Source organism: Somniosus microcephalus, unplaced genomic scaffold (genome assembly GCF_052327205.1).
Source record: "Somniosus microcephalus isolate GS21.2 unplaced genomic scaffold, FLI_Smic_1.0 unresolved_chr9, whole genome shotgun sequence".
NCBI lineage: Eukaryota > Metazoa > Chordata > Chondrichthyes > Squaliformes > Somniosidae > Somniosus > Somniosus microcephalus.
In genome coordinates this window covers 23,929,851-23,946,928 of record NW_028225187.1, presented here as the reverse complement: position 1 = coordinate 23,946,928, position 17,078 = coordinate 23,929,851, and the positions used below count along the sequence as shown (strand labels likewise).

At 43.4% G+C, this 17,078-nt stretch overlaps 1 protein-coding gene across 1 annotated transcript in view; it reads right to left on the bottom strand.

Moving 5' to 3' along the window:
• Positions 1-3,414: 3,414 nt before the first annotated feature.
• LOC147084929 (immunoglobulin superfamily member 1-like) overlaps positions 3,415-17,078 on the bottom strand; it is a gene marked incomplete at its 5' end in the record, with an annotated part of 29,808 nt that continues 16,144 nt past the window's right edge. Inside the window, 2 exons of the mRNA XM_085979377.1 lie at positions 3,415-3,729; positions 4,642-4,679. Of these exons, the coding sequence (XP_085835503.1) occupies positions 3,589-3,729; positions 4,642-4,679 (179 nt within the window). The remainder of the gene's footprint in view (positions 3,730-4,641; positions 4,680-17,078) is intronic.

Below are 17,078 nucleotides of genomic sequence, written 5' to 3'. Positions count from 1 at the left end.
TCTACTCTCTCTTCACCCACGACTGTGTGGCTGTTCATGGTTCCAACACCATCATCAAGTTTGCAGATGATACCACGGTGGTAGGCCAGATCACCAACAAGGATGAGTCAGCCTACAGGGAGGAGGTCCAGCATCTCGTGAAGTGGTGCGCCGATAACAACCTGGCCCTTAACATCAAGAAAACCAAGGAAATCATTGTGGACTTCAGGAAGTCTAAAGGCGGAAGTCACACCCCCATCCACATCCATGGGGCTGTGGTGGAAAGGGTGGACAGCTTTAAGTTCCTCTGTGTCGACATCACGGAAGACCTCTCCTGGTCCCTCAGTACCTCCTCTTTGGTAAAGAAGGCCCAGCAGTGCCTATATTTCCTAAGGAGGCTGAAGGGATGTAACCTGTCATAACAGATCCTCTCTAACTTTTACCGCTGCACAATAGAGAGCATCCTGACGAACTGTATCACAGTGTGGTATGGCAGCTGTAGCTCCTATGATCGGAAAGCCCTGCAGCGGGTAGTCAAAACTGCCCAACGCATTACCGGCACCCGGCTGCCGACCAAAGAGAACATCTATCAGAAACGCTGTTTAGGGAGGTCAGTGACCATCATCAAAGACCCTACACACCCCAGCCACATTTTGTTCACCCCGCTGCCATCTGGGAGATGCTACAGGTGCATTCGCACCCGAACGACCAGATTTAGGAACAGCTTCTTTCCCAGGGCTGTCATCCTACTGAACTCTACAAATAAACTCTAAAGCCTGCACATCTGCCAATGCACTTTATTATGTTTATGTTTATGTATTACAAGCCAAATGAATGTCGAATGTTAAATGTCTTAATCTAAATGTACATTCTCGGGAGCCGCAAGACTACATTTCGTTGTACTGCACTTATGCACTAACAATGACAATAAAGTTAATTGTTATTATTATTGTTATTATTATAATCTATTTTGTTTTTGATCTCCCGCAAGTGGAAACCTAATTTCACATTTACCCTAGACAAATGATTCATAATTATATTGACCTCGATCAGATCACCTTTAAAACTTCTCTGTTCTAAGGAAAAGAGTCTAAAGCTGTTCAATCTTTCCCAAATGCTGTAATCTCATTTATGTTACCATCTTGTAAATATTTTGTTCATTTTTTCCACTGATTCTGTGGCCTTTTCATAATGTGGAGGTCTGATCTGTGCAGCGTGAACAAGGTCCTATAAAGGTTCAACATAACTTCACTAATTTGGAACACTATTCCCCTGAAATAAATCCAAGTGCTCTGTTAGCAGTTTTAATTTTTTTGCTGATCTTTGATGCTGCATTTAATTATATGTTCACCTTTACCACTAGTTCATTGTACTCTTCGCCACATTCAAGTTCTTATATTACACGGAATAGGTGACATTTCTATCAATGCATCACATCACATTTATTTATTTTAAAGTGAATTTGACACTTATCTTCCAAGTCTACAATTTTTCTATACTGTATTATGTTAATACAATACTGACGTCATCTTATTGTATTTGCATATTTAATTAAATCTGACTTTGCAAAACAAAAAGAAACTTTCAAGACGACAAAAAGTTTACTCGCTACATTATTCATCTTACAGATTTGATAAACTCTTTCCTTCACTTATTGAAAACTATATGCAGCCAGTGAGGTATTTAAGAGGAAGATATTTTGAACACCCGTAGATAGTTAACACACCATTTGACAAATCTCTCATCTCCGAAAATGAGCCACTGCATTATTCCAAAAAAGTGCAGCAAGCAATTCAGTTTATCCGAAGTACATTGTGCCCTTCTCAGAGCAATAATACATTTTGTTAAATCTTTCCCTGTCTGTCTCTCTCTCTCTCTTATCTTAATTAATCCTTGAATGACTACATTGTTGAAAATGTATTATCATTGATATCCAGAATTGATTAACAGCCACGTTCTCTGAGCAACAGACTAATTTTGTTGTCTGTAATTGATTAAAGGGGATATGACTGATTCGATAAGTTAAAACTGTATATAGCTTCTTGTCCCAGGAAATAGCCTTCTGATGGCCGAATCCTTAAAACGTTCTCGGTCCCGAGGACACTTCTACAAATGTATATCCTTCCTACATCTAATAAATAGGCATTTTCAAGCGTAAATATTGTTTATTGTTCCAGCTTCATGCAAATCGAAATAAAAACATTGCTTTCAAGCTTTTTTAATCAACTGCTTCGCATCATAAATGTCACATATGATAAGAGATGCCCACAGCATTAGAACAAAAGGAATAGGAGCAGGAGTAGGACATTTGGCCCTTCGAGCCTGCTCCGCCATTCAATAAAAGCATGGCTGATCTTCTACCTTACCTCCACTCTCCTGCACTATCCCCATATCACTTGATTACCTTAATATTCAAAAATATATCGATCTCTGTCTTGAATATACTCAAAGGCTGAACCTCCACAGCCGTCTGGGTTAGCGAATTCCAAAGATTCACCACTTCCTGAGTGAAGAAATGTCTCCTCATCTCAGTCCTGAATGGCCGACCCCTTATTCTGAGACTGTGACCCCTGGTTGTAGAATCGCCAGCCAGGGGAAACCTCCTCCCTGCATCAATCATGTCAAGTCCTGTAAGAAATGTGTATGCTTCAATGAGATCACCTTTCATTTTTTCTAAACTCTAGATAATATAGGACGAATCTACTCAATCTCTCCTCATAGAGCAATCCCCCCATCCCTGGAAACAGCCTGGTGAAACTCCGTTGCACCCCCTCTAAGGGAAGTATATCCTTCCTCCTGGAAGGAGACCAACACTGTACACAATGCTCCAGGTGTGGTCTCACCGGGGCCCTATATAATTGCAGTAAGACGTCTTTACTCTTATACTCGAATCCTCTTGTAATAAAGGCCCTCATACAATTTGCTTTCCTAATTGCTTGCTGTACCTGCATGTTGACTTGCAGTGATTATTGTACAAGGACACCGACATTTCCCAATCTCCCACCATTTAAAAAATACTCTGCTTTTCTATTTCTCCAACCAAAAGGAATAACTTGACAAATTTCCAAGTTATATTCCATTTGCCATATTCCTGCCCACTCATTCGCCTGTGTAAATCCCCTTGGCGCCTCCGTACATCATCCTCACAACATACATTCCATTTTATGATTGAAGCAATTAGTATAAAACATGTTGCTACATGTAACAGCTTGCATGTGAAAAGCATGCAATCTTATATACCTACTAAAAAAAAACATGCTGAGCTAAAAAATAATGAGGCTATATAGTTGTAGATTTCTGTGTTTACCACTAGGGCATTAAGCATCTTCTGGGTGAAGCAGAAAATTGAAAATCCGGCGGGATGAATCGCCTGTAATAGAAACCAACTCATTTTCTATTTTGATATTAATGGAAAGGAACTCTGGCCAGTTCTGTCGGAGTTGTGGATAATATTCTTCCGGAATTTGGAGCCTGCCGTTCGCCCCGGTAATGCTTAATCTCCAAGCGTTAATTACGAAAATCGCGACCCTACTCCCACCATCCGTCCCGAGAAAGCAGTTGTCTCCACGGGTCTTGGTGAGTAACATATATCAAAGCTGCTGAGAACTTTTATTTCTTTTTCAATTCGGCATACACAATGCTGTCCGCAGCAGTGGCCAAGGCAGCTTCTTTCTGATTCAGAGCTTCCATATTCAAAGTAGCATAGGTGAGTTTCTGGTGGTCGCTCTCTGGTACATCAGCAGACGCTCCCTGCGATGAATAACATGAAGAAATGGCAGAAGTAGATAATATACGGATAATGTGTTTCTTTCCTCCTCTCCAACTCTCGTCGCCTCTCTATATCAATCTTTTTCTCTCTGTCTCACTTCCTCTGCCTCGCTCTCTCTCTCTCTCTCTCAGCTATCTTACTCTCCATCTGGCTCTCTGCCTTTCACTGTCTATCATTCTCTGTGTCGCTGTGTCTCACTCCAGCTTTCTCTCTCTCTTTCTCTCACTCTCTGCTTCTGTGTCTGTCTCTCTCGGAATCTGTCTGTCTGTCTCCTTTGTTTCTCACACCTCTGCCTCTCGTACGTTCGTTTGTCTGTTCATTCTGTCTGTCTGTTCTGTCTGCCTGTCTGTTCATTTTGTCTGGTCAGTCTGTCTGTCTGTCTGTTCGTTCTGTCTGTCTGTTTGTCTGTCTGTCTTTTTGTCTGTCTGTCTGTTTGTCTGTCGTTCTGTCTGTCTGTCGTTCTGTCTGTCTGTCTTTCTGCCTGTCTGTCGTTCTCTGTCTGTCTGTCGTTCTCTGTCTGTCGTTCTCTGTCGTTCTGTCTGTCTGTCATTCATTCTGCCTGTCGTTCTGCCTGTCGTTCTGACTGTTGTTCTGCCTGTCGTTCTGCCTGTATATATTTCTATCTATCTATCTATCTATCTATCTATCTGTCTGTCTGTCTGTCTATCTATCTATAAATGTATCGATCTCTATCTCTGTGTCCATCTGTTCTTCTCTCTGTTTTGTCTTTCTCTCTCCTTCTCTCTCACTCACTCTCAATCTCGTTCTTTCACTCTCTCACTCTCCCTCGCTCACTATTCTGTAAGTTTCCGACTCTCTCTACAGGAGCCAGCTCATCGGTGTTTGCAAAGCAAGAGGAGTAATGATTGGTATTTGGGAAAAATTGCACTTACGTTTTTGTCAGGATCTAAAGGAAGATTTGTAGTCTCATCTGAAAAGAAGGACATTTATTTCGTGAAGTCTCTGCCTGTTTTTCCAGCGAGTTTCAATGGGCTAGAATGTCAACTTGCTGCTCGGGCAGAAAACTGCCGTTGCCATGCGTAATAGTAAATGCCTAGTTACTAAATTCCATTAAAATCAGTTGATGGGCAGTTCACGCCCACGCTGAAAATCTTCCCCGATATTAAAAAATATCCTCAGTAATCACTCATTACCACAAATTTAGCGCAAAATTAAAATCATGTTTAGATATTTGTCTTTACCTAATGGGTAATAACAATCACAAGGCCACATTTCAGAAAGCGAAATATCGCAACAAGTATAACATGGCACTTCATTTCAAAGGAAGGGAAATCTGGCGGGTTACGTTACAAGCAGGGATCAGTGTTGCGGCCTCAGCTATTTACAATCTATATTAATGGGCGAGATGAATGGACCGAGAGAAAACAGGGAGGGGGGGAAGTACCTGGACTCTATGTTTCAGGAGGTAGTCACAACTATGAAATTAATTAATTCAGATGTAGTCCGAGGTCAGGGACAGGATGGTGTGACTATGAGTGAGGCAGGTACGGGGATCCAGGAGGCAGTGTTAAAGGAGCCGCAGCCCTTGCTCTTGTCAAACAGGTTCGAGTTTCTTACTCCCTGTGAGGGATGGAACGGGGACTGCAGGGAGGATGAGCAACCTGGCCACAGCACCGTGGAACAGGGGGCCATTCAAGTGAGGGGAGTAAAAAGAAATGTTGTAGTGGTAGGGGATAGTATCATTAGGGGGATAGATAGGGTTCTCTGCAGTCGAGGGCGGGAGTCCTGAAGGCTGTGTTGCCTGCCTGGTGCCAGGGTTAAGGACATCTCTTCTGGGCTGGAAAGACACTTGGAGTGGGAGGCGGAGGATCCAGTTGTCGTGGTCCATGTTGGAACAAACGACGTAGATAGGGCAAGGAAGAAGGTTCTGTTAAAGGAGTATGAGCAGCTAGGGGTCAAATTAAAAAACAGAACCTCAATGGTAATAATCTCTGGATTATTAACTGGGCCACGAGCGAATTTGGCTAGGATAAATAAAATTAGAGAGTTAAATGCGTGGCGCAAAGTCTGGTGTGGGAAAAATGGTTTTTGCTTCTTGGGACACTGGCACCAGTACTGGAACAGGAGGGAGCTGTTTCGTTGGGACGGGCTTCAATTGGCCAGTGCTGGGACTAGAATCCTGGCGAATCATATAACTAGGGCTGTAGAGAGGGCTTTAAGCTAATAAGTGGGGGGGAGCTTTCTAGAAAGCAAATAATAAAAATGACAACGGAGAAGGTTATAGACTTAGGTAGCAGTGGGGGAATTAAAAACCAGAGCGTGTCAGGAAGGGACAGAAGATATGGAGTAAAAGGTAATGTAGTAAAAGGGGAAAAAGCAGGAACTAAGTGTCACAAAACGTATTTGTAAGTTCTTTATCTGAATGCACGTTGCATTCGTAACAAAATGGACAAGTTAATGGCACAAATAACTACATATGGGTATGATCTTGTGGTCATTACTGAAACATGGCAGCAGGGTGACCATGACTGGGAATTACACATACCAGGTTATTTAACAATCAGGAAGGACAGGCAAAAAGGAAGAGGAGGTGGGGTGGCTATGTTAATAAAGGAAGGAATCACTGTAATACAGAGAAATGATATTGGGCCAAAGGATCAGGATAGTGAAACAGTTTGGGTGGAGATAAGGAATAATAAGGGGAAAAAAACACTAGTGGGCCTAGTCGATAGGCCTCCAAACAGTTGCAACACTGTTGGACGGAGTATTAATCAGGAAATAGTTGAGGTTTGTAATAAGGGAACAGCTATAATTTTGGGGGATCTTAACTATCATATTAACTGGATAAATCAAATTGGGCAGGGCTGCATTGAGGATGAGTTCATTTGGTGTATTAGGGATGGGTTTCTTGAGCAGTATGTAACTGAACCGACCAGGGGGCAACAACCTTAGATTTGGTCCTGTGTAATGAGACAGGATTAATTAAAAATGTCCTAGAAAAGGATCCTCCATATTCAATTAGAGGGTGAGAAGGTTGGATCTCAAACAAGCGTGCTGAGCTTGAATAAAGGAGACTATGCAGGTATGAGAGCGGAATTGATTAGAGTGGACTGGGAAAATAGATTAAAGGGTAAGACGGTACATGATCAGTGGTGTACATTTAAGGAGATACTTTAAAACTTCCAAAAAAAAAATATTCCACTGAGGAAAAAAGGGTGTAAAAGAAAATATAGCCATCCGTGGCTAAGTAAAGTAATTAAGGATAGTATCCTACGAAAAACAAGGGCATATAAGGTAGCTAAATCTACTGGGTGGATAGAGGATTGGGAAGTCTTTAAAAGACAGCAGAAAATAACTAAAAGATTCATTAAGAAAGGGAAGATAGATTATGAAAGTAAATTAGCAAAAAATATAAAAACAGATAGCAAAAGTTTCTACAGTTATATAAAAAGAAAAAGGGTGGCTAAAGTAAATGTTGGTCCCTGAGAGGATGAGACCGGGAAATTAATGGTGGGAAACATGGAGATGGCAAAAACACTGAATGAATATTTTGTATCAGTCTTTACAGTAGAAGACACTAAGAATACCCCAACACTGTACAAACAGGGGGATCTAGCGGGGGAAGAGCGAAATACGATTAAAATCACTAAGGAAGTGGTACTCGGTAAAATAATGGGACTCAAGGCGGATAAATCCCCTGGACCTGATGGCTTACATCATAGGGTCTTGAGGGAAGTGACGGTAGGGATTGTGGATGCATTGGCAATAATTTTCCAAAGCTCTCTGGACTCAGCAAAGGTCCTGGCAGATTGGAAAACTGCTAATGTAACACCCTTATTTAAAAAGGGAAGTAGGCAGAAGGCTGCAAACTATACAATTCACAATTCACAATTCAAATCGCTTTATTGGCATGATAAGTTACATCTTATGTTGCCAAAGCATCAAAATACATTTATGGTTGAGCACATAAACGCAGTTCTATTCATACAATGTATAAACAGGTATATCCCTGAGTGTATAAATATACATTCGCATTGTTTATATATATTCTTTTCTTAGTTTACTGGTTGTCCCTCTGTTCATGGCAAGCTGTAACATAGTGTGCCACCAGTGTTACACAGCTTCTCTCCTCTCCCAGCAGGAATGGGAGTTTTTGGTTGTCATTCAGATTTCTGAAATCAGGGCATATTTGTGAGAATTTTTGGTAGAAATTCTCCGTGATGCCCTGATATTTTCCGCAGGCTGTGAGGAAGTGCATCTCTGTCTCCACTACTCCCTGACTGCAGTGAGAGCATATCCTGTCTTCTCTTGGCAGCCTGGTCTGCCTGTGTCTGCCTTTTTCGATCGCTAGGCTATGTTCGCTAAGTCTGTACCTTGTCAAGGTTCTTCTCAGATTGTTATCCTTTACCATGGTCAGGTAATCAGCTATGTTGTATTGTCTGTTTAGGGCCAAGTAGCAATTGAGTTTGCTTTGGGTTTTTGTTGTTTCTTCCCAATATGTCAGATATTTTTCCTTTTGCTTAGCGACGATTGTGTTGGGTCGAATTCTTTGTGTTACCCTGTCACTGTCCTGGGGCTGGTTATTGTTAGTATTGTTAGTAGTTACTTCACTGAGTCCCAGGACTAGTTGACTGAGGGTATTCTTCTTTATGGTCAGCTTTTGGCATTTCAGGGCGTCGTAGTGATAGCATTGGGGATTGCTCATTTGTAGGTGATTCCAAAATTTGGTGGCTCTTTTTTGGATAGTGATTATTAATGGATATTGGCCTAGTTCCGCCCTGCATGCATTGTTTACTGTTTTCCTTTGAGTCCGGAGGATACTTTTACAGAATTCTGCATGTAGGATCTCAATTGGGTGTTTGTCCCATTTTGCAAATTCTTGTTGAGTTAGCGGTCCCCACACCTCACTGCCATAGAGTGCAATTGGTTCAATTACTGATTTGAAAATTTTGAGCCAAATGCTAATTGGGATTTCTATTTGGATTGATTTTTTGATGGCATAGAAAGCCCTTCTTGCTTTCTCTTTCAGTTCATTCACAGCCAGTTTGAGGTTTCCCGTAGAACTGATTTTTAAGCCCAAGTATGTGTAGTTAGTGGTTTGTTCAATTTTGGTTGTTCCTACTGTGAAATTTATTTTGGGTCCCTGATGTTTGAAGCTTTGCTGGAACACAAGGAGTTTGGTTTTTTGGGGATTTATTGTCAGGGCCCAAGTCTGGCAGTACGACTCTAGCAGGTCCAGGTTCTGCTGTAGCCCCTCTTTAGTTGGTGACAGCAGAACCAGGTCGTCTGCATAGAGGAGGAATTTAACCTTGGATTAATATAGGGTGAGGCCGGGTGCTGTAGATTGTTCAAGTAGTTTTGCCAATCCATTTATATAAATATTAAAGAGTATCGGTGAGATTGGCGAGCACTGCGTCACCCCCCGCCTCTGTGGGAAGTATTTTGTTTGTTTGTCTCCAATTTAAACTGCACATTTGTTGTTTGTATACATTGATTTAATTACATCATATGTTTTCCCTCCTACCCCGCTTTCGATAAGTTTCAGGAATAAACCGTCATGCCAGATGGAGTCGAAAACCTTCTGGAAATCTACAAAGCATGCGTAGATTTTGCTTTTGTTATGGTGAACGTGTTTGTCAATTAGGGTCTGTAGGGTGAAGATATGATCGGATGTTCTATAGTTTGGCAGGAATCCAATTTGGCATTTACTCAAGACATTGTGCTCCTCAAGGAAGTTTATAAGTCTTTTGTTTATGATGCTACAGAATACCTTCCCCAGGTTACTGTTTACACAGATGCCTCGATAGTTGTTTGGGTCGATTTTGTCCCCACTTTTGTATATGGGCGTTATGAGTCCTTTGTTCCAGATATCAGGGAAATAACCGACACTCAGAGCCAAGTTGAAGAGTTTTAGGATAGCCAGTTTCATTTTGTTGTCTGTGTATTTAATCATCTCGTTTAGTATGCCGTCTGTCCCGCAGGCTTTTCCTGGTCGCAGGTCCTTGAGTTTTTCAAGAAGTTATTTTTCTGTTATTATGGCGTCTAGCGGGTTTTGGTTATCTTTTATGGCCATTTCTAGCTTTTCCAGTTTTTTGCATATTTGGTGTTGCTGTGGTCTTAGTGTGTTTTTCTGGTATAATTTTTCAAAGTGGTTTACCCATGTGTCCCCATTTTGAATGGCCAAATCGTCGTGCTGTTTTTTGTGTAGTGTTTTCAAGTTTTCCCAGAAACAATTGGAATCAATGGATTCCTCCATGGAGCTGAGTGTATTCTTAATATATTGCTCTTTTTTGGTTCTGAGTGTGTTTCTGTATTGTGTTAGTGTCTGACAATAAGTAAGGCGTAGTTCCTCGTTTTCTGGATGTCTGTGTTTTTGGTTTGATATTTTTCTAAGTTTTTTCCTCATGTTATGGCAATCTCGGTCAAACCATTTTTCATAGTTTTTTGTTTTGGCTTTGTTCATGCGAGCTTTCAAGTTTGCATTTGTTGCCAAATTATCAAAAATATTGTTTAGTTTACTAACTGCCCGGTTTACGCCTTCTTTATTGTGAGTGTATATGTTATCCAGAAAGGTGTCTAAGAGAGCTTGAGTTGATGCATTGCTAATTGTTTTCTGGTATTTTTCCGTGTCGTTTTTGGCCCATCTGTACGATTTTTTGGTGTTGTACAGTTTACTGGGTTGTGTTTCTATGTTGTTTGTTTCTGTCTTTTTGAGGAACATAGTAATTTGACTGTGGTCTGACAGTGTTGTTTGTGGTTTGACTGTGAATGCTCTGAAAGAGGATGGGTCTAAGTCTGTAATCATATAGTCTACTGTGCTGCAGCCAAGAGGTGAGCAATAGGTCGATCTTCCTAGGAGGTCTCCTATGAACCTACCTTTGACAATGTACAGACCCAGGTTTCGACAGAGCTGTAGTAGCTGTTTTCCGTTGGTATTTGACTGCTTGTCGCAGTTATGCCTGTATGGAAGGGAAGGGATGTCAAAGTGGTTATTCCCGAAAACGTAATTGCTTCCCTGATTATTGGTGAAGTCTGGTTCTTCGCCCGTTCTTGAATTGAGGTCCCCACAGATCAACACGTTCCCCTGGGCCTGGTATTGGATAACTTCCCCCTCCATGTTGGAGACGGTGTCCTCTTTAAAGTACAGGGAATCGATTGGAGGGATATAAAGTGCGCAAATGTAAACATCTTGGGTGTTTGAGATAATCTCCCTCTCAAGTTTGAGCCACATATGGTTTTCGCCCTTTTTTATAAATTTGATGTAATTCTTAAGTTCTGTTTTAAACCAGATCAGTATGCATCCGGAGTCTCTGCCTTGGGTTACACTTGGTAATTTATTGGAGGGGACCACCAGCTCAGTGTACCCTTGGGGACAGCCAGTGTGTCCTTTTCCTTTATACCAAGTTTCCTGTAAAATGATAATATCTAGGTCTTTAGTTTCATCTATGAACTCTGGGGTCCTACTCTTCACTTCTCGCACTGAAGAGCGTAGACCTTGGATATTCCAGGTCGAAATATATAAGGATTTCATGTTAAGTTTGCTCTTTTACTATGATAGGTTAAAGAGTGGTACGTGTTTGTCGTGTCTAAGTGTGGGGAAAAAAAAGATCACTTCAGTTGTCCATAAAAGTTAATACAATTTGGTTACAGTTCTTTCTATTAATTAGTCCTTGATCCATAAGGCGGAAGTAGATGCTGCTGCACATCTGCTTATTGTCTCTTAATGGATTGTTTCTGTCTGAGGTATTGCGTACGTCCTGTGCATCTCTCCCTCTGTCTGGCTGGGAGCGGTCCCATTCCCCTGTGGGACAGGAGTGGTGCAGGTCTGATATTATTGTTTTGCATGGGGATCCTCTCTGGTCTCGGTTGGTGTGTTGGTGGTCCTTGTAGTGTTCCTGATATGTACCCCGCTGATCTCTGGTGGTCGGGGGGGGTCCTCTTGGAGTCTGGGTATGGACCCGATTAAAAGCGACGTCCTTCAGGGCTTTAGCAAAGATCGATATTCTTTGCCTTTGGATGTGGACGTGGTCGTAAAGACATTCCTCATCGAGGGTGGGGTGTTGGGCCAGGTGTACGTTGTGGTTTGATTCGCAGTCTCTTGCTATGCTGGTATTTATCTCATGAATTGTGTTGTTGTTGAAGTCTGTTCTCGGCAATATTGTGGCAGTGATTCTAGTGTTTGGAAATGTATTGCTTGCCTTCCTAATCATTGCTCTGAGCGATGTTGCTACTTCTTTCTGTTGGGTCTTTAGGTCATTTGTGCCCGTGTGTATTATTATGTGTTGGGGGGAGCCTCATCTGGCTTTGGTCAGCCATCCCATGGCTCTGTTTGTTGTTGGGCACCAGATCTTTTCTACTTTACTTCTAGGGAATAGCTTTTTCTCCCATAGAAATTTCCCATTTGAGTCTATGAGTATTACGACGTCAGCCTTGTTTGTGTTTACTGTCTGGTGGCTTTCGCTTGGACTCATAGTGTGTGTGCTGGGCTGGGGTGTCTGGTGTGTGCGTACCTCTTGTGAGCGGCTCGCTTGTGGTTCCACGGTGGTGGGGGAAGATTGCGAATCAGTATGCTGGTCGGTCTGTGTGGCACCCCTTGTATTGTGTGTCTGTTGCTTTTGTTCCATGTGGGAGTGCAGCCGTTCCGTCCGGCTCTGTGTTGTCTTATCTCTAGCCTCTGGTTGCTGGTCTAATGGTGTTATCTCTCCTCTATGGCTCTCTTCTTTTTCTTGCAGCTCTTTCACCTGATTCCTAAGTAGATTCACCTGGTTCTCAAGTAGCTTCAGCTCTCTCTTGTGTCTCTCCCTCTCCTGATTTTGATCGTCATTCATTTTGAGGAACTCCTCTCTAAGTTTAACCATCTCTATCTCTAATTGATTAAATTTATCTTTTGGTTGTATCTGGCTGTGTGATCCCGGGGTATGTGTCTGGTCGGCCCTAGAAGGTTCACTCACTTCCTGGCTAGGCTGGTCGGCCCTGGAGGGCTCACTCACTTCCTGGCTATGCTGCTCTTCTCTTGGTGAGCTGGGAATGGTAGGGGGACTATGTGTGGCTTCCTCCCTGGTAGTTATGCTGGGGTTTGTCAGTTGTATCGTGTGGCTGTGGTTCCCCGGGGTTAGTGTCTGGTTTGAACTGTGTGGCTCGTTCACCTCCTGACCAGGCAGATTTTCTCCTGGTAAGTTGTCAATGTTGGGGGGAGTGCGGGCCACTCTGGGGCTGTTCCTTCCCCCCTTAGTTAATCTTTTCAGTGTCCTGAAGGCCGTTGCAAATTTGTCGAGGTTGCCTTGCACTAATATTGTTCCGGTATTGTACGCGTTGACCGTCGTGGTTGAACTGTCTCCTGGTGTGTTAATTTTCATTATGGACCCATTTGCGGTATTTTCTAGCTTAACATTGGTATAGTGTGATTTTATTGCTGTGATCCAAGCCGCTGGCTGATCTGAGTAGAAAATGAGGTTACTTTTTGTCCCATTGTTGTAACAGTCAGCAAAAAGTGTTTCTGGTTTTTCTCTCATCTGCTCATGCTTGATCGCTTTTATAGCTTTTTTTGCGGTGTTGGGGGGAATCTGGAAGCGGGGCTGTTGTGGATCTTCTGATTCGCTCATTTTTGGTAAAGTATTGTTGATCTTAGAATAAGCTTTTCTGTGGCCCCGGGTTTGGTGTTTCCCTCTCCCTGTTCGTGAACTTTCCCGGTCCCCCTCTCCGACCCCGTGGTCCCTGGGCCTCGGCTTCTGGGTTCACCCTTCTCAGGTCTGGGTCTGTGAGCCGCTGTTTCCCGGTGCCTTCGGGCTGTTCCCCTCCCCCTCAGAGGTCTCTGTGCCCCTGTCTCGGCCTGGCTCCTCGGACCTTTCCCTGGCTTCAGTCTCCCTCCCTGGTCCCTGTACTCACAGTCTTGGTTTGCTTCTGGAAGCCTTCTGGTTGCTCCCCTTCTCCTCAGAGGTCTCTGGGCCTGGCTCCTCGGGCCTTTCCCGAGCTTTCTATCCCAGCCGCCGCTCGGGCTGTGCCTCGTTCGCCGTTCGGGTGCTGGAATGCGGCCGTCGCTCAGGTGCTGGACTGCGGCCGTCGCTCGGGTGCTGGATTGCGGTCGTCGCTCGGGCCGTGTCTCGTTTGCCGCTCGGGCTCCCCGAGTCACCTCGTTCCGGCTGCCGCTGCGTCTCCGTGCGGCCTCCCCGATTTGCCTCGTTTCCCGAAGCGGCCTCCCCGAGTCTCCTCGCTCCGGCTGCCGCTGCGTCTTCGTGCGGCCTTCGCCGAGTCACCGCGCCTCGGTTCCCGATGCGGCCGAGTCACCTCGCTTCTGCTGCTGCTGTGGCCCCGTGCGGCCGCTGTTCTTTGGTTTGTATATTTTTTTTTCCCTTATTTCTTTTTTTTCTTTGGCATTTTTTTTCTAATTTCCTCTTGTTTTTTTTTTCCTTTAGTGGTCTCTTTGGTGGTCTTTTCCTTCCTTACTTAATCTAGACTAAACTAAACTTAAACTTAACTAAACAAAACTGAACTAACTTAACCAGAACTAAATTTAACTTTAAAACCTTTTTAAACTTGAAATGAACCTTTTTTTCCCCACTTTAAACACTAAAAACACTAAAAATTCAGCAGCCCATCTTCAGCGTGTGTATTCACTCTGTCTGGCTGTACACTTCCCCCCTAACATCTGTGGTTGGTAAAATTTTAGAGTCCATTATTAAGGAGACAGTAATGGGATATTTGGATAAAAATAATTTAATAGGACAAAGTCAGCATGCTTTTATGAAGGGGAAGTCATGTTTGACAAATTTGCTTGAGTTCTTTGGGGAAGTAATATACAGGGTGGATGAAGGGGAACCAGTGGACGTAGTGTTTTTAGACTTCCAAAAGGCATTTGACAAGGTGCCACACAAAAGATTATTGCTCAAGATAAAAAATCACGGGATTGGAGGTAATATTCTGGCATGGGTGGAGGATTGGCTATCTAACAGAAAGCAGAGATTTGGGATAAATGGTTCATTCTCATACTGGCAATCAGTAACTTGTGGTGTTCCGCAGGGGTCAGTGCTGGGTCCCCAACTCTTTACAATCTATATTAACGATTTGGACGAGGGGACCGAGTGTAACATATCAAAGTTTGCAGATGATACAAAGATGGGAGGGAAAGTAGTGAGTGAGGAGGACATAAAAAACGTGCAAAGGGACATAGACAGGCTAAGTAAGTGGGCAGAGATTTGGCAGTTGGAATACAATACTGGAAAGTGTGAGGTTATGCGCTTTGGAAGGTAAAATCATAGAGCAAGTTATTATCTTAATGACAAGAAACTGGAAAGTACTGTAGTACAAAGGGTTCAGGGGGTTCTGGTGCACGAAACTCAAAAAGTTAGTATGCAGGTGCAGCAAGTGATCAAGAAGGCAAATGGAATGTTGGCTTTTATTGCGAGGGGGATAGAATATAAAAACAGGGAGGAATTGCTGCAGTTTTACAAGGTATTGGTGAGACCGCACCTGGAATACTGCATACAGTTTTGGTGTCCATACTTAAGAAAAGACATACCTGCTCGCGAATCAGTACAAAGAAGGTTCACTCGGTTAATCCCGGTGATGAGGGGGTGGTCATATGAGGAGAGGTTGAGTAGATTGGGACTCTACTCATTGGAGTTCAGAAGAATGAGAGGCGATCTTATTGAAACATATAAGATTGTGAAGGGGCTTGATCGGGTGGATGCAGTGAGGATGTTCCCAATGATGGGTGAAACTAAAACGAGGGGGCATAATCTTAGAATAAGGGGCTGCTCATTCAAATCTGAGATGAGGAGAAACTTCTTCACTCAGAGGGTAGTAGGTCTGTGGAATTTGCTGCCCCAGAAATCTGTGGAAGCTACATCATTAAATAAATTTAAAACAGAAATAGACAGTTTCCGAGAAGTAAAGGGAATTTGGGGTTACAGGGAGCGGGCAGCAAATTGGACATGAGTCTACGTTCAGAACGGTCATGGCCCTGTGGGTAGCGGAGCGGGCCCAGGGGCCGTGTAGCCTGGTCCTGCTCCTACTTCTTGTGTTCTAATTCTGTGTTGATTTCAGGAGATGGTTCTATTCACAGGGATTAGTGGAGACATCGAACATGCTGCCAGCTCGGTGTCCTTCAAGAGTAAATTGGGCCTGTTCCTGGCTGGGGTGGAGATCACCTTTTACAGAAGGTAAGTACTGTAGGAAATACAGGGATAGAATGATCTCCTGGACGAGTTTCGATCGCCTAGATGGGTCGGAGAGGAATTTCCCAGATTTTCTCCCAAATTGGCCATTGGGTTTTTTAACTGATTTTTCGCCTCCCCGGGAGATCACATGGGTTTGGGTGGGATGGAGAGTGAAAGTAGATTTGAGGTTAGGATCAGATCAGCCATGACCTTATTGAATGGTGGAGCAGGCTCGAGGGGCCGATTGGCCTACTCCTGCTCCTATTTCTTATGTTCTTATGTTTTTCAATGAATCCAAAATTGATCACGATACAATGCAAAGTGGGACAGTAAGCTGTGAGGAGAACTAAAAGAGTATGCAGAGGGATACAGATAGATTAATTCAGTGGGCATTAAGATGGCAGACGAACTATAATGTAGGGAAATGTGAGGTTATTTACTTTGGTCGGAAGAATAGAAAAACAGAATATTTTATAAACGATGAGAAACTTTCAAATGTTGGTGTTCAGAATGATTTGGATGTCCACGTGCAAGGAACACAGAGAACTAGAATAAAGGTACAGCAAGCAATATGTAATGGAAATGGAATATTGGCCTTTATTGCAAGGGGGGTTGGAGTATAAGAGCAAGGAAGTCTTGCTACAGTTGTACAGGGCCTTGGTGAGACCACACCTGGAGTACTGTGCACAGTTTTGGTCTCCTTATCTAAGGAAGGAGATACCTGCCTTAGAGGCGGTGCAGCGAAGGTTCACTAGATTGATTCCTGGGATGAGAGGACTGTCCTATGATGAGAGATTGTGTAGAATGGGCCGATACTCTCTGGAGTTTAGAAGAATGAGAGGTGATCTCATTGAAACATACAAGATTCTGTAGGGGATTGACAGGGTAGATGCTGAGAGGTTGTTTCCCCTGGCTGGAGTGTCTAGAACTAACGGGTATAGACTCAGAATAAGGGGTCGGCCATTTAAGGCCGAAATGCGGAGGAATTTCTTCACTCAGAGGGTTTTGAATCTATGAATTCTCTACCCCAGATGGCTGCAGATGCTCAGTCATAGAGCATCTTCAAGGCTGAGTAGATAGATGTTTGGAATCTAGGGGAATCAAGGGATATGGAGATCTGGCGCGAAAGTGGAGTTGAGGTCGATGTTCAGCCATGGACTTATTGCATGGGGGGAGCAGGCTCGAGGGGCCGAATGGCCCACTCCTGCTCCTAT